The 22,708-nt window shown below is 31.7% G+C and overlaps 1 protein-coding gene across 2 annotated transcripts in view; it reads right to left on the bottom strand.

Moving 5' to 3' along the window:
- Positions 1-257: 257 nt before the first annotated feature.
- Positions 258-22,708, bottom strand: part of LOC149415294 (connectin-like) — a 314,777-nt gene continuing 292,326 nt past the window's right edge. For both annotated transcript variants that reach the window (XM_089642268.1, XM_089642269.1), the window contains one exon: positions 258-1,523. In XM_089642268.1, coding sequence (XP_089498394.1) covers positions 949-1,523 — 575 coding nt within the window. In that variant the 3' untranslated portion in view covers positions 258-948. The remainder of the gene's footprint in view (positions 1,524-22,708) is intronic.

Here is a 22,708-nt window from a genome sequence, read left to right as displayed (position 1 = left end):
ATAAATTCCACCAAAATAAATCCCGTTTTACTTTCTTTTATTTTTACAATTTTCACATGGAAAAAATGATTTCGATAATAACTTGTTGAGCGAGTAAATAAAATAATAAAATAAACCAAAGCACTCATCTAAACACTTTATTGAAAAATATTTATGAAATTCTTACATTGCATATTTTTACAATGTTAACACTAAGTTTAAGAAAAAATGAATAAAAAACAAATGGAAAACACAAAATAAATTACTTATTTGTCTAAACCTATCGTTTAAATATCTATATCCAAATCTAACTAATTAATAAATACACTGTGTTGGTTTTATCCATCGTAAATAATTGTTTTGGCTATATTAGCTATGTTACTCTTCTGAACATGAAAATAATTAAAAGCCAAAAAACATGGTAGGTTTTTGTGCGATAGGTATATTATCACTATTTAAGATTTGGATGCACTTAATTAATTAATTGATAAAAAATCATTGTTTATATTTACTAAAGAAATAAAATCTTAAATTTCTAGGTTTTTAATAATATTCACTGAGATTACTAAAACTGTGTATTTACATTGTGCAAAAATGAATCACAAACGACGTGTTGAATAATAATATCTAAATATTACATATGTATAAAAGTAGAAGGAGCACATCAAATTTTAGAAAATTGTTTCCAGAAGTAAAAACTATACGAAAATAATATGTTTTACTTAAAGAGAAAAGCATCATAAGAACCAGCAACTTACATTTTAAATTCTATGTAAAAAGTCAGATAAATAATATCATTAGCCAATTCACGTCAAATCTATTTGCAATAATTGTAACAAAAGGTAACTTTGACATTTTTTATCGTTGTATTTATTAGTCCAGTTTTATAAAATTCTCAGTAGATTTGACATGAAGGGATACAGATAATGCTAGAATGTATTTTTGAATTCAACTTCCATTGCAGTTGAATTATGAATGTAATCGCACAACCAAAATGACAAAAAGTAAAGCTGTGAAAAATACTCCTTGCGAAGGACTTCTAACGCTGCTCTGGTTTCTATAATCTTTGACTTCTCCTTGGCTAGGGCTCGGGGAATTTGTTGAATCTCTCAGTTCTTCTGGACATGGCAGGAGATTGAGCGGAATTTGGAACAGATGTTTTTTATCATCTTTTTCCTCTTTGGCTTCTGTTGGAACTTCAACATCATTGGTTCCATCTTGTTGAGCATCATCGTAGTTATCGTCGTTATATTCTTCATTGTCTTGGTCCATGTTGTCTTGTCTTTTATGATTCTGTTCTTCCGATGTCATTGAATTGTGTATCTTTTCGTGGATACGGTTTTCGTGTTGGTGGACAATCTGTTTCTTTACTGAGTGTTGTGCGGATGGTTTGTTCTGCAGATAGTTGATGAGGTGGTTATCGGGGAATTCCGGTTCTAGGTGGCAAGTGACTTGCTCTAGAGAGGACCTGACCTTTTCGCTCTTGGTATCGTTCCTGAGCATATGCATCCAGGAGAGGCGGCAGTCACATTCGAAGCTGTTTCCTATAAACAAAGAAAAAAACACACCTTAGTTATGGAGACATAATTAGCGATTTCATTCACAGTCATCGACCAAGAGTTCATATCACTATATGGGGGGTTATAAAGGGGAATAGAAGAGAGTAAAATCTTACAAATTACTATTTTTGGACGTTTGATAGCTACAGAAGCATTGACCACTATCGTTTGCATTATGTTCAACGAGTTTGACGCTTTTTATACAAATTAAAACGCATATTTTCATTGCTCCCTGGGTAATAGTAGTTGCAAACCTAATTTACATAAATATTATGTATATTCCGGTTATTAGCTACCTCTATATTATTTAGTATGCAAGTGTGTCAATCTACTTCTATAGACCTGTACAAAAAGCAAACATTCCGCGACAGAGTAAAATGCTAAAAATGGAATTATCGATAATTTATGTTTCTCTGTCTGTTTGTAAAAGATACATCAACTCAAAGGTTCTTTGAGTTGATGTACCACAATAACTGGGCTATGCAAATAATTTAATTCCTTCTTTAATAATTGCATATTATCTTTATGGTTTCATTTTAATATACATAATATGTGTAACTTAGTATACACCACTATTTAATAAATATAATCAAATTATTTAAAAACCAATGGTTTCTTTGTCAGGATAATTAAAATGAACAATAATGAAAATAGACAAACAAGTGTAGACAAATAAGTACTTAAAGACAAAAATATTAAAATGAGCGGTGATCAATTAGATATTGTTATAGCATAGACAATTATGGAAAATAAATAAAATTATTGTAAAAAAGGTTGTTATTGCATTTATGTTTAAAAACTTAAAATATAATTGTAATATTTTTGTTTTAGGTACTGATTTGTCCAAACTTATTTGAATTTTTCGTTTAAATTTGTTAATGTTCATTATCCCGAGGAAGAAACCATTGTTTTGAAACATGTCGATTAACTTGGCTAAATAGTGTTGTATCTAAAGTTATTTATTTTATTAAAAATAAAATCAAATAATAAATCAAATTAGTATTACGGTTATTAAAAAAAAAATGTTTTATATAAAATCGATCAATGTCAATTTGCTTTCATAAAAGAGCGATGAGAATAAGATAAGACTTATATATAGATTATTATATTGGTATGTTTTTAATTTAGGTGAGATTTATTATAATTTTTTTTAAATACAAATAATTAGCATTCATTTAATACGTGGCCACAGAGAAACAAGAACAATATGTTTATCTGAAATTTATAGCATAAAACAAACTAATCGTTGCTTAATTAGTTATTATTCGGATTATTTCAACCGTACGCCTTGTGATTAAATCGAAACAATCGACCTGAGCAAAAACACTGTTTATAATGCATACAATATGTCGATGATTAATGCTCAATAAATAAAACAATTTTGTTTTTGGCAAATGTTTGACCAGCTTTGCCCAGCGGCCATGTTTCAAAATTAAAATTTATCCATCGAACGGTCCCATGTTCCCAGAAGTACGAAAAAATGTACATTGACTAATTGTTGTGAAACATTTCACTATGCCGAAACGGAATGTAGGTTCAATGAAATGTCTGCTTAAATAGGTATGGAGAATGGATCTACAATGCCGATTATTTAGCTTTCAATGGAAGAGATTCAATTACTGGCTGTGGTATTTAGGGGTTTTGAAAATACAATCAACGATAGCCTCCGTGGTTGAAGGGTAAGGCTCTCAACTAAGAATTTGGAGGACGATGGTTCACATCCGGCGTGCGCAAGTAAATTTATTATTTCACAATTTATTCATTTAAAATTATGTATAGTATATTTGCGGCACGTTCAAGAGTGGAAGATACTCTCAGTATCGCCCTGGTGTAAGACCAACATTTAGAATTGAAATATTGCTTGAAATGGCTTTACCAGTGTTTGATGACCAGATCTAAATATCCAGATATCTTCACACATTCCTCTTCCTCATTCTACCTCTTGCCATATCCTTCAGCCTCACAAAATTTCCCGATTGGGAAATAGTCTCACTGGTTTCAGGCGGTTGGGAGCAGTTGAGACTCTTGTGCAGTATGCACCTAAAATAACGCGAGAAACGATGATTTATTATGATAATTAATAACCAAAACATTGCTTGCTATGTCTGGCATGAGTTGAAAGTATTTGTGGCATCGATGTTAAAAAAATCTTTGAGTTGTTAGTTAGAAGGAATGTTGGTTGATATTCAATTGAAAGTAATCACCAATACAATAATTACTGGTAGCGGCTTCATTGAAATATCCAGCCAAAAAAAATTAACCCAACATTCACCTAATTAATCTTTCTGCATATCCTTCTTCAAACCAATCTCCTGGAATTCTTAGTAGTACCGGTAAGCTTACGATGTAGTCAAATAAAAAACCCTGACAAATACTGTTGGCCAGTTAGGGTGGCTTTATTGAACCATACATGTTGGGTGGAAATATGGTCCAATAAAGCCACAAGAATTGTGCATTGTGCACTCCGTACGTGTACAGACGTTCCAAGTACTTTGTGCAAATGTGCACCCCATGCAAGAACGTACACCACCACAAGCGCCATACGGCCGCAATGCCAACTATAACTAATATTAACACGGCTTGCTCCGGGCGGCCGCACGGTCACAATGATCATAAATTAATAATACCCTCACACCCCCATGACGTTTTATTAAATTCCAACTCTTTATTCAAAGCTCCGCTCGTAAATCTCAAATTACCGAGGCGGACACCCGCACCGGGGTACACGGGGCCTAATAATAGCTAACAACGGAGGCGATACTCATTGAGAATAATTACTTTTTTTGGGTGCACAACGATGTTGTATGTGACTTGAACACTTAATTTTTATATTAAACATTAATTTGCCCATTTTTGTAGTAATTTTTTTTAATGATAATTTAAATATAATTAATTGCTAATCACACCATGATGACCGTCCATGGTGTTTTTGTTCCTTTTTTATTTAAATGTTAATAGATAATAGAGATGCTCTTAGGTAAACTATAAAATACTTGTTTTTTTCTTCATTTTTATATGTTCTAAGTTTTCATATAAATTAAAATTTAAGTACGGTATTTTTCATAAACTTTATCGAATATAATCTGTTTTGCATTTTAATTGTAAAACTTAAGACTGAAAACAGGATTTTAAATAACTAACCAGACGGACCGCCAAACAACTCGGTCTTGGCAAACACTCTTTGCCTTTGAATCATGTTCATACCTCGTCTCATAAATACTCTATTATTGTGACTCTTGACATGACCCGACGTATGTATCTGATTTACTTGATCGTGCCATGTCTTCCTCGAGCGTCTCGACTTCTTCTACTATTCACATGATTTTATTTTCCGCAAAATAAATGACAAGTATTCCAGACATTTTGTAAAAGTTTTATCGGTTCGAAGGTTTAAGTTTGCTGATAATTGAACCCGCGACCATCGATGTATTATGTTTAGATGAGACACGAAGTAAAAAATGTGTTTCCATTTTTTGACGTTCAATTATCCTCTATAGCTCCCAAAGCTCTAACAGCAAACGACTGGAAACTACTACAATCGGTCCCTACGCACCGTTTCTCGCGTGCTAATAGAGGAACTTTTTTCTACGAGATGTAGGCCTCTAATTGTATAGATTTGTGCCAGCGATTCTAACCCGATGCTTTGCACCATAAGTGTTCTCAATGGGCTTCAACATAATAATTTATTCAGATTTCATGTTGCTTTCATATTATAAAGCTTCTTGCGCTGTACGATAAAGAGGGTGAAAATTATTTTTGGGTTGGTTTTGAATTATTCATCAACAATCGATAAGTTTACCCTCAATAATTTTGCGTTATTCTACGGCAGCTAATAAAATGAAAAAAATACAAGTTGTGCGATTCACTGCGTTCATGTCTAATTTTTCAAAACATCCTGGATCCCCTTTTCGCAAAACGTAAAAAAAATCCTTCAATTCACTGTCAATGTTTTGATAACTTTACGTAAAATTCAAATAAATCGACATGGCAATGGTTGATTTAAAAAATATATATTCTTAAAAATACAATCCCCAGAAAATATATTGGCAAGTGAATTTTAATTTCATCCTTGGAACAAAATCTCAATCAATTTCGGCTCTTCAAATAATATTTTTCCAAGGAGAAAACTTTTTTCATATTTTTTGTAATTATTGTTGTGATAAAGTTGCATAAAAAATGTTTTCATTCTAGTAATGGAAACACATAAAAAAATATGCTAAACGCTTCGGTCTTAAATGGTGGATTATTTTTCTCAGTTACCAGAATTATTATATCCAAACTAAAAGCTCGGTTTAAAAATAATCTTTAGATCTCGATACACACATATTTTCGATTAAGTTTGGAAATTAAAAAAAGGGTATGGTTAATAGTTACCCGAAGGAAAATACTTCTAATGATTGAAAATGCATTTTTTACTCCGGTGTCTATATTTACCTAGCCGAATAGACTTACTTGAAGTTGTAATCCGTTGAGTTTCATGGGGATATCAAATTATGTCGACAAGTCAATCTAGTCCGGCAGAAAGCTAAACATTTCACGACTGATCGACTGTAGTAATCTAATAGCGTGCACCTAGCTGGATCGACACAAAAATACCGGGAGCTCGCGTGCTTACAGGTGCAGTCAAAATAATTTAGACTGTTATTCCTTTTTTTATATCACGTTAAAGAAACCGTAAAAGTTTCCGTATATTCTGTGTTCTATGTAATTCAGCGCAGGAAAGAAAATTAGAGTTACACTCTCAATTTATGATTTCTGTTTTTTTTTATTATCGAGCAAAATCAAGATCTTCTCCATTTCATAGTGGTGTGACGTTCATTTGACATTAAATCAATAATGTTGGGGTTGGATTCCAGCACAGGACAACAGCGTGAAACACAAATTTTCAATTCAATATTTAAGTATATTGCAGGTGTGTTGACTGTAGAGAACATAATTATTTACGAAAGGGAAAAATTTACCCTATTTTCTCTTGCAACATTTAATTTTATTTATTTATGAATTCCAAGGAGTTTCTTTGCATTTTATAACGTTATCTTATAAAATTTTGTGTGGTTTTTAAAATTTGGTCTTTTTGGTCTACGTGTAATGCGTGTGTGTGCTTTTAAATAAAATATACAAAATGCAGTGTGTTGAAAACAAAACTTTTTGACCACATCATCTGTTAAATCTCTTCACTTGCTCAAACAAATAAGAGTAAAATTAATATTTTGTTCAACGAATTGCTTGCTGGCATGAAACCTCACTAATTAAACCTCAAAATTAAAAGGAAGTTACCCGAGAGCCTAAATAAATAAAAAAATACTTTAACATAGCAACCTTTTAACCTCTGGAGTGATTGGTGTCATATAAGTACATTTTTCATATTATTTCATTAATACCATTCCCAAAAATATTATTATGAAAACATATAAAACTGCTTACTGCGGCTTAAAGTCAATAAATCCACTTAGATTTTGTTGATTATCTCATACTTTTAGGTTTTATAAATATGTCACATTATGACAAACATCTTTCAAAAGGTTGTTGCAAAATGGCAAAATATGCCAAAAATCACTCCATTGGACAATTGGACCTTTGAGAAAATACTATAATAATAATAAGTACTTTCGTCAGAGTTAAGATAATATCCATAACTCATAAAATATGTAATGCTTGATAATACCTCAGAAAATTATTTGAAAATTTTTGGCATTTAATATTTTTTTTTTTTGAAATTTTTTCTATGTTAATTTGGATTAACATTGGGCGTCAGAGGGTATTTTTTAAATAGTAACGTAAAATAAACATAACAAAAAAGTAATACAAATAACTTTTTCAAGTCAAAAATGCACATTGACAATGTAGTGATAATCTCTAAGGTACAAACAATTAACAAATAAAATTCATTCATAAATAAAGAAATAATCTAAGATAATAAATCTTTAAAAATTCGCCATAATGGTCGAAAACATGTCCGTCACTACCAGTGTTAATTTGAATGAACATTGAAATTCATTTACAATATTCTGGGAAATGACTGTGAACAGCGAATTAAACTGATGTCATTATTATAGAACACATCTTAATGCGTTAAAATATTTGTAATTCGAGTATAAAATATTGATATCTCACCTTAAATTAAGTAATTAATGACGGCAGAAATTCGATGAAACTCACAATCAGCAGATGTCAAAATATTTATCGTTGTTGTGGCGGGAATAAGGATTTTAACTGAGCGGAAAAAATAGACGCCACAGAAAAAACTACAAACTATAAGAAAACGAAAACGTTGCTTTTCTAAATCACTACAGTTACGGTAAAAAATTCACAAAGTTCGTGTTAATTTGAATTAACACTGGGGCTGAAAGGGTTAATTAGGGCACTAGGGCACAAAAATATCGGCTAGTATCAGTACTTTCTACTAAAACATTATATACATATTACATTTCATACGCCCTGGTAAGAGCTCTTGAATTAGAAAATTCTGTAAACAAAGCATAGAGAAGTCAGTGGCTGAGATGGCATCATGTTGGAGTCCCACCCAGGCGTGGTGTGTTCAATTCCTCGGCTGGTTAAGTCCCCCATCACAACACAAGCAAAATTTTGCGCTTACTGAGATGGTTGTAGAAGATTTTCAAATATTGTCAGGTTATTCGTAAAACAAACGTCTTTATTTAAAAAATATCATTTTTGAAATCGTATGATACAAAAAATATGTGCAAAAATTGAACGATAGAAGCCATGCGTTTTTGTATTTAACATAATGTGTATATTACTGATCCTTCTGCATTACTATAGAAAAATTACACGTTACAGCCATACTGAAGATCGAACATTTAAAGATTATATCTGGGATTGAAATTTAGCCGCGTTGTACTTTCATGTTAAAAATGCCTAATGAATTCGAAACAGTTATTTTGGTAGATGGATTACTAGAGGAACACCAGTAGGTACAGTGGGAAGAAAGGTTTGAAGTTGGTTGAATTTCGACTAATATGTTAACGTAATAAATAAGTTTAGTAAATAGAAAGAAAAAGAGACCGTCGAAATGTACACTGCAAGCACACAATAACTTTTTTTAAATTATAGAATAATTTTTAATGAAAATAGTGTTTATTGCTATAAATAACTACTAAGCCCGAGATCTTTTGGGGATGCTGTGTGGAGGGTCTTTTAGGGGATAGGAAAGAGTGAACATTTTGTAAAAAAGACGAGATACAAACCTACAAACAATACTACAGTTTTTTTTCTTTCTTTACAAACGTGTAATATATCGTAGCTTTAGTAGGCAACCGTAATGTAAAAGGTGTTTATTTTGTACAAAAAAAGCTTATGCAAGCTTTTCGACTTGTTAACATAATGTATGCGGCACCAAAGCAACGACTGACGTAAAACAACTTGTTATCGTGCCACAATAATGAGAGAGATTCTGTTCAAACTTATCTCGACAATAAGCATCAAGTATTGTAAAATCTAGCAGAGTATCTTCAGAATCAGGGAGAGTATACATTGCACGAGTATGTACACATATGTATATGAGTATAGGTGAGTATTCCGAGTACCTAACTTCTGGCTGAAACCGCCACGTCAGCAAAGTGAGCATGAAATGCAATTACAATGCAATGCTGACCGCACAACTGGCGAAATATTCGCTCACTTGAGAATCCGAATGCATCAGGAACAAGCTGTTGAAATGCACTTTAAATAAACGTTAGGATATTGTTAAGGTTAAGTTTTCCAGTTTGTGAAGTGTGGGTGTTTCCTGTGTTTTTAACGGAAGATACGCATTGACGTTTGGAAAATAGTTTGCAAGGTTCGTCAAATTCTTCGGTGAAGGAAATATTTACTAGGCGAGTCAAGGGTTATAATTTATGATCAAAACTATATAAATTAAATTTGTTTTTAGAATTTCACTGCACACATTTTACGCAAAAAAATGCACTTGTATTCGACATAATTACTAAAAGAAATAACAATTTATTTCACGGAAGATGGTTAAAGATGCATTAATCTTAAATTTTTTTAAATAAAAGTCAATTTTGACGGTTAGCAAAGACGCCTAGTTAATATAACTAAAAACCTTAGCTCCTATTTTGCGCATGTTTACTTAAACCCCCTACTTAAATAATTGCCTCCATTAGATATACCTGTCAAATTAATAATTATATATAAATTACTATAATAATGTATTGTATCCTCCTCTTCCAACTACAATCTAACGCATCCATGGAAGAGTAGTATTCAAATAAATAAATAAACAATATGATAAACACCATAAATACAATATTTAATATTCAAAACGAAAGGTATTTAATACTAGATTCAAGAAAAAAACACTTTTACTAAGTGTAGTGTCGGCTGCTAAAAACACACACATATATATAAATAATAAGTTTAAAAATAATCTGTTTTTATAAACCCAATAACAATATTATTGAATATAAAAAAAAAATATATATATATATATATATATTTAAGTTGAAATCAAGTGTTATGTTTTTAAGAAGAAGATAATCTCTACAGAGCCTTTGCACGCAGCGGAATTCGATAAGTTAATCCAAAATTATGTTAGATACGAAGGTAAATAGGTAAAGGTAATAACTGTATTCCTGTACGTGGAAATTGGGATTTTTTAATATGTGTGTATTTTAGTTTTCTGTGTATTTTTCTATTGATACATTAGAAGTATTTTTTTTATAAAATATTACTTGCTAAACTGAGACTTGTAAAATGGGGTGCTGAGGACTCCATTTTACAATTGTATGTGAATTTGTTATGTATTGTATTGTATTATGTTGGATATGAAGCAGAAAATCGGTGTGTTGTTTTTTTTTTTAATTTCATGGCTAAAGCAAGTAATTTCAACTTGCAATGTGATTTTAATTTTATTGGCTAAAACAGCTAACTCGCAATGTGATTTTCATCACCCTCAAAAATAACACAAGATAACAAAATATTCAATAACATTTCATTTTTTCAGATTCCAATCAAATTGATTGAAAATCAATTCTTAAATATAAAAAAAATCATTGCTGTAAGAAGTTTTGATAAGGGTACACAGTTAAAATAAAATCTCTTTAACATTTTGTTAGTTAGAAACAATAAGAGTTTTCTATATCGCAAAAAACACTGTTTTATCTAACGATAAATATTCTAGAAGGCGGCTAAACCGCAAACGGATGTATCAGTACTTATTATTATTTCTTTCAAGACGCTCAGTTTGCTCAGCGCTCGACATTTAGTCCAGAATGTGATCATTTTGTCTCAACAATGTATTACCGCCGCTTGACCTCGTGTTATTCATCTCGCACGGCTGAGCCTTCCATTTAGCTTTATTTGCTCCCTTATTTACACACTACCCTGCCACTATGTGTCGCTGGCTCAGTCCGCCCCAAAATCATAACAAACGCCTTAATAGAGCAATAACCGTGACAAATATGGCGAAAGTGGGCAAGCGCCCAAGAATAACAAAAGTTCCGCCATAAACGGTTAAGTACAGCCTCTTGACTGGGAGAAAACCATGGAACCATCGCCAAAGGCCCTATTGGAAAAACGCTTTCCAAAATGTGAACTATCCGAGGTGTTCCGAGAACGACCGTGGATTATATGGTGATAGCTTTACTGCGGGATTTACGGCCATGGGAAAACTTTGCCTTAGTGCCGATACTTTGGCAATTGCATCATGATGTGCATGTCAAAACAAGAGTGGTTAGAAACACGTATCTCTTAGAAATCGTTAACAACTTTTTAATAGCTTGGTGTCGGTACTTAAAGCGTGAACTAACTGTTGTACAAACAATTTAATTGCTTTTCCAGGTGTGGATTGTTTTGACTTTGTTTTTCAACGTCTCATATTGTATTGATTTTCTTCGAGTTTTTTTTAAAGCTCATGGTTTTTCCTTCCATAAAGCCAATTTAAGAAATAAGCATTATTTTTAAATCACCAAGAGTTTAAAAGAATCACGAATTTTTGTACAGAAATTTTGCACAACTGATTCACAAGCATTTGCCATATCCCATTTCCCTAATTGTTTAACAGTTGTGTAAAATTTAAAAAGCTCTACGTATATAAGATATTCTATCATAATGTTTGTAGGTGTTTACGCAACATTTAGAAGTTAAGTAAATTATTATTAATCCATTAACGGTGGGCTAGTAAAAGATATCGAAAAATCGAAGCTAGCAGTCCACAATGGGGTGCTGGTACCAACTTTGATATATAGCAGTTAGGCATAGAACTGGTAGAGGAAGGATGAAAATAGACTGAATGCTGTGGTAAAACCATGTATGATCGTGAGAGAAATGTGGAGATCCGCGAAAAATGCAAGTCTGACATAAGCATAATGAATAAGATTAAGAAAGGAACGCTTAGCTGGTTTGGGCATGTAGAGCCAATGTGCGAAGAATGGATTTTAAGGATAAAATATGAATTTTTCGAAGAAAACTTCTTCTAACTGCTTTTCACTTTGTGATGGCATTATTTATTTTTTATTAAAACACAAATAACATTGTTTACATCACTTTATTTCGATACAAAATCTCAACATGTTTCATGAACCAAGTTCACTTCATCAGGAGCACAAGTATACTAAAGTTATAATTAAAATTAGGTCTAGAAAGAAGAGGTAGAAGGAGCGGGGAGGGGTAAGAGTGGGGGAGGGTTATTCAAAGTAGGAATTAAAATGTCATTAGACGGGAAAGACCGGGTAATTGGGAAAATATTTAAAATGGGGTTTATAAAAATTTTTTGTTTATTAATAATATCTGCTTTCATATTCACGTGTTTTCTTATTTCTAGGATTTCAAAATTATTGATTTGAGATACCTTTGAGATACATTTCTAAAATGGTGAGGGAAAAAAATCTGGTTGTTACAAAGGCAGATAAAGGTAACAGTGTTATCATCATGGATAAAGTTGACTATATTAACAAGACAATGGATTTTCTACAAGGGGACAATTTTGAAATAATTCTAAATAACCCTATTAATAAGTGTCAAGAAATGGTGAAAGAAGCGGTTAAACGTTGTAAAAGTGATATCTTTGTAAACATGAAAAATAACAAAAATTTGATTTTAATTAACCCAAAAATTCCTAAACTTTACAGCCTATTAAAAATACATAAACTGAACAAACCTATTAGGCCAGTAGTCTCTAATTGTAATGCCCCAACTTTTAAATTAGCGTCAGCTATCAATACTGTAATTAATAATGCTAATATATTTCAACCAACATACACAGTTAAAAATTCGTTAGAATTAGTTAATTATCTAAAGGATTTGGAAATTCCTAATCATGCTATGTTGGTTTCTTTTGACGTAGTAAATTTATTCCCTAGTATTCCAATAGAAGAAAGTAAAACCATCATCAATAATTTGTTAAATTCATCTAACTTACAGAAAGACCTTATCCATGACCTTATTTTATTTTTCGAAGTTATTTTTAAACAAAATTATTTTCAATTTAACAATACAATTTTTAAACAAAAGGATGGCTTGGCCATGGGTAACAGTACGAGTCCTTTGATTGCAGATATTTTTTTTAATAATTTAGAAAATAAGATTTTTAATAGCGGTGCCTTGTTACTTAAAAATGTATATTGTTGGAAGAGATATGTGGACGACATTTTTTGCATTTGGTTAGGAACAGAAAGACAATTGAACATGTTTTTAAACTTTTTAAATAAAATACACAAAAATATTCAATTTACATTAGAAATAGGTATAGATAAGAGTTTAAATTTCTTAGATTTAAATTTAACAATAATAGGTAATAAAATAGATTTTAATATTTTCCGTAAAGATACGTACACTGATATTGTCATTCATAATTCATCAAATCATCCCTTTTCTCAAAAAGTCGCAGCTTTCCATTCTATGCTTAATAGATTAATTTCTATTCCTTTGTCGGATCCTAATTATATCTCAGAATTAAATATCATAAAACAAATAGCATCTAATAACGGCTATCCTAATAAATTGATAGATGGAATACTAAATAAAAAAATTAAACATAAATTCTTTAAACTTTATATTTATCCTATTTATAAAGATACAAACAAACAATGGCGTAGAATTCTATTTGTAGATAATGATACTTCCAAAATTATAAATAAAAACATCCCCTTCACTATTCAACCGGCGTTTTATACGAATAACAAATTAAAAAAATATATTCTTAATAATAAAGATATTGATAGTCAAACTAAAAAATCAGGTGTTTATAAACTCAATTGTAATGATTGTAATTCCTTTTATATAGGAAAAACTAATAGAAACTTTGAGATCAGAATTAAAGAACATCTTAGGGCTTTAAAGGGAAACTGTGAATCAGAATTTGCGGATCATTTATTAAATAACGACCATACTTTCGATATTAATTCAGGTTTTAAAATACTACATTCTGGTTACAAGGTATCTCAAATCAATAATTTTGAAATCCTAGAAATAAGAAAACACGTGAATATGAAAGCAGATATTATTAATAAACAAAAAAATTTTATAAACCTAATTTTAAATATTTTCCCAATTACCCGGTCTTTCCCGTCTAATGACATTTTAATTCCTACTTTGAATAACCTTCCCCCACTCTTACCCCTCCCCGCTCCTTCTACCTCTTCTTTCTAGACCTAATTTTAATTATAACTTTAGTATACTTGTGCTCCTGATGAAGTGAACTTGGTTCATGAAACATGATAAAATATGACGCAAATGTGAATGGAAGAAGAAATCGGGGGCCCGAGAAAGACATGGACATCATATAGGTACACGAGTCAGGCCATGATGAATTTGAATGAGGTAAGGAGTGTTTGCCAAGATCGAGTTGTTTGGTGGTCCGTCCTCTCTGCCTACCTCGGAAACAGCGTGATTGTTTGTTAAGTAATTTATTTATGGTTTTCATAATGATTCTCTTATTTTATTGATGTTATGTTATGTTTGTGTTAATCGCTTCACTTATAAAATAGGTGTCACTAACCATAAGTCACCATGACACTTCTAACAATAAATCCAATAGGTGGCAAAATAAAACTTCACCCAACGAAAGCACATTGATCTTAAAAGAAAATTACTAGAAACATTGCAGTGGAGGTAAGTTTTTAGATTCTCACGGCCAAAAGCATTTTTGTTGTTTGTTTTTGGGGTTAGGATGCCCTGATGATGGACACTGCAACGCTGTCCGAAACGTCGGCTAAAGAAGGAGTTAGCGCAACACGGCATAACACCCCAAAAACAAACAACAAAAATTGCAGTGGAGCATTAAAAATGTCTCGTGAATTGAAAAAGTGTCAATTCATAAACAATTTCAATCAGACAAAGTTTTCGTTAAAGCATAGAAACAAAGATAAATATTATCGATCCAATATTTAAGCTTAATCAAATACCTTAATGGCTTATCCATCTGATTATTTTACTAATGGAATGATGAATAAACAAAATTATTTCCCATCATCATTACCTTTGTTTAATGTATTTATAATCAACTAGTGGAACCCGCAATGCTTCCATATTGCTAATTTCTTTCTCGGGCGTATCGGGAAGTCTTCCATCATTTACTACTGAATACAACAGTGTTAATGTTAAAAAACTACATTTCATCGACGTTAATGTTTTGTTCAGTATTCCTCAAGTGTCCCCGACTTCTTTTTCCATTCAAATCACTATCTAAACACTCCTGGCACTAATAAATACAAACTTTGAAATTTTCAGCTATATCGGTCAACTACCTTTCGAATTTTGTGAGCACAAACATACGCATGCTGATTTTGTATGTATTAAGATTGGAATAATCTGTAATGTTTTTAAAATGAATTGAAAATCCTGAAAAATGCTTAAAAATATTGACAACATCTGACGATAAGAATGTTGTGCCGTCATCTAATTCATGACAATTTTTATAGTCGTTTATTGCGGAGGCATATGGTGTTAACTGGAACGTTCTCGGCAGTGATTCATGATGGCTGAAAAAAAACTTATTCTCGCGTTAAGGGTCAGACGTGTAGGCAATTCACTCTCAAGGATTCAATATAATTTAAGGCGGATTCAGGCAATTTTCTTTATCTTGACGACCTCCGTGGCAGAGTGGCAAGCTCCTTATCTTTGTATTTAAAGGTCGTTGGTGTTTGAAACTAGGCGAGTATAAATATTTATTTTTGGGTTATTATTTCGCATATTTTATTAAATCACGAAAAACTAAATGTAAATTAACTAATTAACTAAATAAAAATCACGCTGTTTCTACGCAGAGGTATGCAGATAAGACGGATGAATAATCTTGACACCCACTCATTTTTTAAGTATTTTTTTCCCCGTAGTTAAATTTAATATTTATTAAATAAATCATCAATTTACAGAGCAGAATCGATAATGTTAAATAAAATAATTAGTACAATTAGTTTTCACTGCTTTTGATTTTTTAATGTTCCTCTTCTATAGAAGCTGGCTGAATTAATTAAAAGGTATTTTTACATTGAACATCTCTTTAATTGCTTTTAGTAGGTGTTTATCATTTTCTACTGTTCTGATATTTTCGAGTAGTCTGTTGTATTTTTCCTCAGATTTATGTTATGATATTGAGTAAAAGTGTTGTTACATTTTTGTGTTGGAAATATATGTTTTTGACGAGTACGACTTTCAGTTAAAATGCTGTGACTTTGTTTTTCTTTTATTATTTGAGTTATTAGGTTTTTTTGGACAAGATCATTAAATTTTAAATACTTTAAATTCTTTAAAAAGTATGTGATAATCTCTTGTTTTTTTCAATTTACTGACAGTAAATTTTACAATGGTTCAAGCAGAAGTTACTGACGTGCAAATTATTATAGAGTTAAAGTCAAATTATTAGATAGGTAAAATATATGTATTGAAATCAAATTTTAATAATTGCATGTGTAGCTACTTTCATATTACGTTTATTAGCATGTTAAGGGTATCTATGTGAAAATTATGCTTCGCCCTTTCAAATTTAGACACCCCGGACCAAAATTCCTCCCTTTCTTTGCTGACCCCCTTACAATACCTTCCCACCAACCCACTTCATTAAATATTGGTATTGTATCGTCACTGTTTCCAAAGTTTCCATAATAACTCTTTAGGACTTTATAACCTGCTGGAAACACGAGCCTCCTGGACCACCCAACACTATCTCCTCAGATATATATATTTTTTTTTACTTGCACTCCACGCTTAGGACCCTGAGGAAAATATATTCACCACACCCCAACGGACCTTACTTGAGAACACTCTAAAAACCAGGAAATTCCGGGAAATTTCCGTTAGTTAATAGTTACGTTTTAGATCGAATTTGAAATTTGATGAAAGAACAGAGCTGATCCCTCGCATCAAATTCGTTAAAAATTCTAGACAATTTACCGATGACAAACATGTTATGGGTTTTTTATTTCATTTTGTACTCTGCCTGCCTATCATATTACATTACTTATATCCTGAAAATGGATGAGTAGATAAATTCTTCTTAACAAGATGTTGTCTAGAATAAACAACGCAAAAAAATATTTATGAGTTTACATGGCAAACAAAATATGACGTACCATAACTCTCAATTCTTTCAGGTGAGATAGACGTGACCTTAACACTAGAAAGACCGGGTACTGCTCCATACCTATAAAGACCACAACGGTCATTTTGACCGCTGATAACATGCGAGTTTATTATTATTGTGATTGTGTAATATTTGGCATATATTAAAAAAGTAAAACAATAATTATGTATAGAAATGATTTACTTTAATCAAGTAGGTGCACATTTAGTACAAACTGTTGTTTTTTTATAATTTCCGAGGCACTTTCCGCGAACAGATTTCTTACAATTATCACATGTGTCAGATGTTTTATTTTGTTTACATTTTTTATTAATTTGGCACTGTCGTCTTTTAGAAGTTTTATTTTCCGGTTCCCTTTTCTGTCAATTCTTCAGGAGCAAACACAAATGGACCAGCTCTGGTATTTGTATATGCTGACCTTAGTTCTCTACAAGCTGTAGGTATAGTAAAATTGTGACGAGATAATAATTTTTTTGCCACCTTTCTATAAATTATCCATGCATTTATAGCGGCTAGATCAAGTATGTTGTAGAAAACGTGCACAGGCCACCTTCTACTTCCAGCTCTTACGGAATTTTTTCGATGCATTTGGTCGATTATATCGAAACCATATTTTGTAGAATTGTAAAATTCAATCGTTTCGGGAATTTTCTTTGTTCCGTCGACAAATTGAACATCTGGATGTACTGTACTCAATATCATAACATTTTTCTACGGTTTTCCTTGATAAACAGTTAGTATAGTACCTTTGTTAGCTTTCAAAATAAATGATTCATAACGTGGAGTACAAATGGTTTTGCAAACTGCTGGTATTTCTCTCCTGGCCCTTTTCATCGTTCCGATAATAATTTGTTCAGCTCGTAATTTCTATGCCAGCTTCATCGAAGTAAAAAAATTGTCAGTTGTGATGTTTCGTCCCTTTTTGAGATACGGTTGTAATAGTTTCATTATTATTACATATTCTGGTAATGAATTGAAATCTCAAAACTGAATATCTCCAATTTCCGGAAATTCTGTTACTCTTGCAGAAAAACATCCTCCAAGTTGTGTACATCTCTTCCACGGCTGCCTCTTGTTCTAACCCCTCGACCACGAAGATTTGAAATCGGATTTCTAGGAAAAGATGTCGATGTCATCTGAAGATCTTCATCTAATTCTGTAGCTTCTGATGAAGAAATATTGGGCTCCAAAACAAAAACGGTGTCATAAATTTCACTGGCACAACATTCTTCATCTGACTGATCCTCTGCAATGTTTTGAAGTCTTTCTAGTTCTTCCATTATATCCGACTCGGTAAGATTTCTACGAGCTCTTATATCGATATGATATTATGTTCCAAAGTTTCAGTAAAACTATATCAAAAATAATTAGAACACAATCTACAAAAATAAAACGAAATTTATGATGACGTGAAATACTTACGTACAGAATATGCGGTATAATACTAACAACTTGCACCCACAGTGCAGATCTAGTAAGAATTATACCGAAAGAAATAAAACGGGAAATTAGAAGTAACATGTATAAGTTGGAATGGGTATATTTAAACTTGGATAAAGAAGATCCTACACAAACTCAGCTTAAAATGGCCCTAACGGTCACATTGACCGCGGCGGTCTTTGTAGGTATAAATCATTATATTTCAATAAATAAATAAGGTACGTACATGATTTTTTTCACCCTGATCGTTAAATCATAAATCACGAAAAGTAAAAAAAAATCAGATCATTACCATAAATATTAAACAAAATATCGTCATATTACATCGAGAAACGGTCAAAATGACCGCTTCGGTCTTTCTAGTGTTAAAATGTATTTTACCTGTGCTGTATTTTCCGTGTTCACACGCGTACCTTTTTTTCCGCAAGATTTCGGTAATGAAAATTGAAACTGTTTGTATTTTTTGCGTAGGTACAAAGCTAGCGAGTTTTTAAAATCGCAAAATCTAACCTTAGAAACCTCGTTATGGTGGAACATTTTAGCATCATAAAAACTGATGAGAGAAAATAATTCTAATTCAGAAGAAAGGTAGGTCCCCTGGTAATGATTCATATAAATTAATTTCAAATCTGTTTTCTGAAGCAGATAATACATAAGATCGGCGAGCAAGCAGCCTGACAATGTTATTTCCACTCTCTAGTTACACGGGGCATTTTTTGGATTTGAAAGAAAATCCTGCATCATTAAATTTTTTTGACCAATGGTCATATTTGACATTGTCGGCATCAGCGATCGGCTACAGTATAATTATCCGCGTGTGTATTTTTGTGCGCTTAGTTCTTCTAACCTGCGTTACGGATTATGATAGGTTTTATCATTTAGAAAATTTCTTCCGAAAGGTTTAAATATTTGTAATATTCATATTATATTTATATAAAGTCGAGAAAAGTCGATATTTTATAATCAAGATGTAAAAAATTATTTTCGAGCACTACATTGCTAACGCTGGCTAAACCTCATGAGATATATCAAAATAATGTTCTACAGAATTATATTTCTCAAAAGGGCCTATAGAAAATTTATTATGATATATGTATATCACCTAAGAATAACCCCCAGCAACGCCAGATTTTAACTTTTGAATCGTCAGCGTTTGGTTGATTTGGGCTCAACTATTGGATGATCAAACAACCAAACATAAAATTTGATATCGCAACGTGTCATCACAAATAAAAATAATAATGTTAAATATTACAGCCAGACAAACAACTGACCCTTAGTGCCTGGAACTCAAAAAAAAAACTACTTCCATAATAAAGAGGTCGTACCTGGGTAGTAAATATCATGCTACACTTATTACCTGTACTTGTATTGTTTTATTACAAACTTTTTATTTTTTAATTCAACCTTTAGCGGGTCCATGTTGAAATCTTTAGCTTCTTTAAAATGTGTTATTATAAGAATTAGGAATGTATGTTTTATTGGTTATTCTATGCTTTGCATATATATTATTGTTTTAACAAAGTGCTAGTGCGAAGACATAGATGGCTCTAGTATAGATAGATGTTAGAGGTTATAGACTTGAACTGACAGATGTCGGTAGTATATATATTTTTTAGTAGTTCACATTTATATTTTTTATTGAGTAATTTATTTTAATTGTATTCTATTCAAGCGAAACGTTAGGAAAACCTTCAATTTATCTAAAGCATATTTTTTGGATTTCATAATGTACACCAATTCGTTATAAAGATTAATCAAAATAGTGATTTAGCATTAAGCTTCGCCTTAAGTGTAACTATTCCTCGATTAAAGCCCAATAGGGAGTTAATAAATAATTTATAATTAAATATAATTCACAAGGTTGGTTAACATAAAAATGAAAAACCAACGGGGGAAAAATGCCGAGGAACGCTGGCATCGTGAAGTTAAAACAATCATTTTTGTTCTAAAATGTATAATAATAAGTGTTTATTATCTTTTTTGTTACAAATAAATGTAATGATATCCTCACTGGGATCTCATTTACATATAATTGAAAGTTAGTTGTATGGATAATATAAAGTAATGATAAATATATTTGATATTGAGTGTTTTTTTCTGAAATAATTATAAATATATTACGAGGTGTTTTTTTGTTCACTTGAGTGGTTTCAGTTTCAGTCTGTATTTGGTATCAGTATATTATCTATTTCTGATCTCCCTATGTTTTGTATCCAACTTTTTATTTGAGATTTAAATGTTAAAATATTGTGGTGAATTTAAATGAGAATTTGATTTTTTTGTAGAATTTAGAACAATAGTATAGCTTTTTTGCTCAAATTTTGTGTTTGTAGTTGCTTGTTGGATATTTTTTTGACCCTAAAGTATAGTGTTTTTAATAGTGTGTTAGTTGTTATTTCTTGTGTTTTGTATTTATGAATGGAAAGGGGTATTGTTTTAGAATAGAGTTGTTTAAGTGACATGATGTTAAGTTTGTAGAAGATTTCGTCAGTGCTAGTTCTTACATGGACTTTCAGAATAATTTTCATTGTGGCTTTTTTGTTTTAATGAGTGATTTTAGGATATTGTCATTTGTACTTCCCCATCAGATAATACCGTATTCTAAGAGAGATTGGCAAAGAACCATGTAGATCTTTACTAAGTATTTTTTACTAAGGAAATTCCTGATGGTTTTGAAGAAATAAGTTAGTTTTTTACTTTTTGTTATTTAAATAGTTAATGTGCTCAGTCCATTTTAAATTTTGATCAATTTTTACACCTAAATTATTTACATGGTAAGTTATGAGGCAATAATCTATTTTCAGCTTTATTTTTATAATCTATCCATCATGGTTTATGGAATTCGAAAAACTCATGCAATCGGGCAGAGCGTGGATATTCGCCAATTATATCCATGGCTCCCAAATATGCAATAAGAATATTAAAATCAAACAACCAGATATAAAACTCATGAATTTAAATACCTATGTTACGTGACTAATAAAAACACTTTGAGAAAGCTAAGAGCTAACAGCACGGCCTCCCTTCTGAATGCGTAAAAATTGCCAAGACCAAATTTCTTGGAATTTTCCAAACTGATCCAATACGTTTATTCGGAACATTTCACCGGCAAAATGTTCCTTCTCACATTTCTTAAATTTCTTTCATTTCATACAAGCATCCTGGTGGAGGTATGATCCAGGCGGTTGGGGGGTGTCTACAGTCAAAATATGAGTAGCGCCTGGGGCCTGTAGGGGGAACAGGGATACATACAGCATACCGGGTAAAGTAGGTGTGAAAGATTTGCCCTGGTTTAAATTACTTATAAATTGAATAAATTTAATACTGCGCCGCATATGCGAGGCCCGAGTGTCTATGAACGAATGCCTCCGGCGAAAGACTCCGCGAATGGCTTTGTGATATGTTATTTTATTTCATTTTTAGATTTTCATTTGGCCTATTTGCCAAAGGAACTGATAAATACTCGCGCAGTTGAAATAAGCTTCAAGTGACTACGCGAATTTTAAAATACATTTAAATGTGTTTTTATCGCAATACAGGTAAGGCATTTTTAACAGGCAATTATTTAACATGTCTGAACTTTAAATACATCTAGCGATATTAAAAATATTTACCTGGTAGCAATTTTCAATGAATAGTATTTTGTTTGGAGCCAGTGGAATTCGAACTAATTGATTATTATTTTTTTTTAAGCTTTAATTTTTTTTTGTTGAAAAAAGGGTATTTATTAATGGAAATTATATAATACATATTTTACGCAACAACTTTTTTAAACCACTTTATTGAATTTCCATTGTCCTGTAGATGGTTGAGTGCAACCGAAACCGGTTGACCTATATAGAAATCTAACATAGTATAATACTAAACCTTGTTTCGTATTAAAAACAAAACAAAAAACTATTAAGAAATTTTAGTTAATTAGTGAAAACTTTGATAAAATCTTCCGTAACTATCCCAAAATGGATTAATAAAGTAGGCTTTTTCGTTTAAGCTGTATTTTGATTTATGTATGCCAAAGCAAACTCATACTAATAGCTCAGTTTATATTATTTTTTTCAAAATCTGTCTTCGTTAGATACGCCTTTGTCTCCAGCTGGAGCAAACAATCCATCACAGTTTTTGTACAGAATTGATAGATGTAATAAAATATGTCAACGCTTTGCCGTTAGTTTGGGAAAAGCCATTCGAC

This window comes from Hesperophylax consimilis, chromosome 18, assembly GCF_061612785.1.
Source record: "Hesperophylax consimilis isolate HC1 chromosome 18, BYU_Hcon_1.0, whole genome shotgun sequence".
In the NCBI taxonomy this organism is placed as follows: Eukaryota; Metazoa; Arthropoda; class Insecta; order Trichoptera; family Limnephilidae; genus Hesperophylax; species Hesperophylax consimilis.
This window is presented reverse-complemented; position numbering and strand designations above follow the sequence as displayed.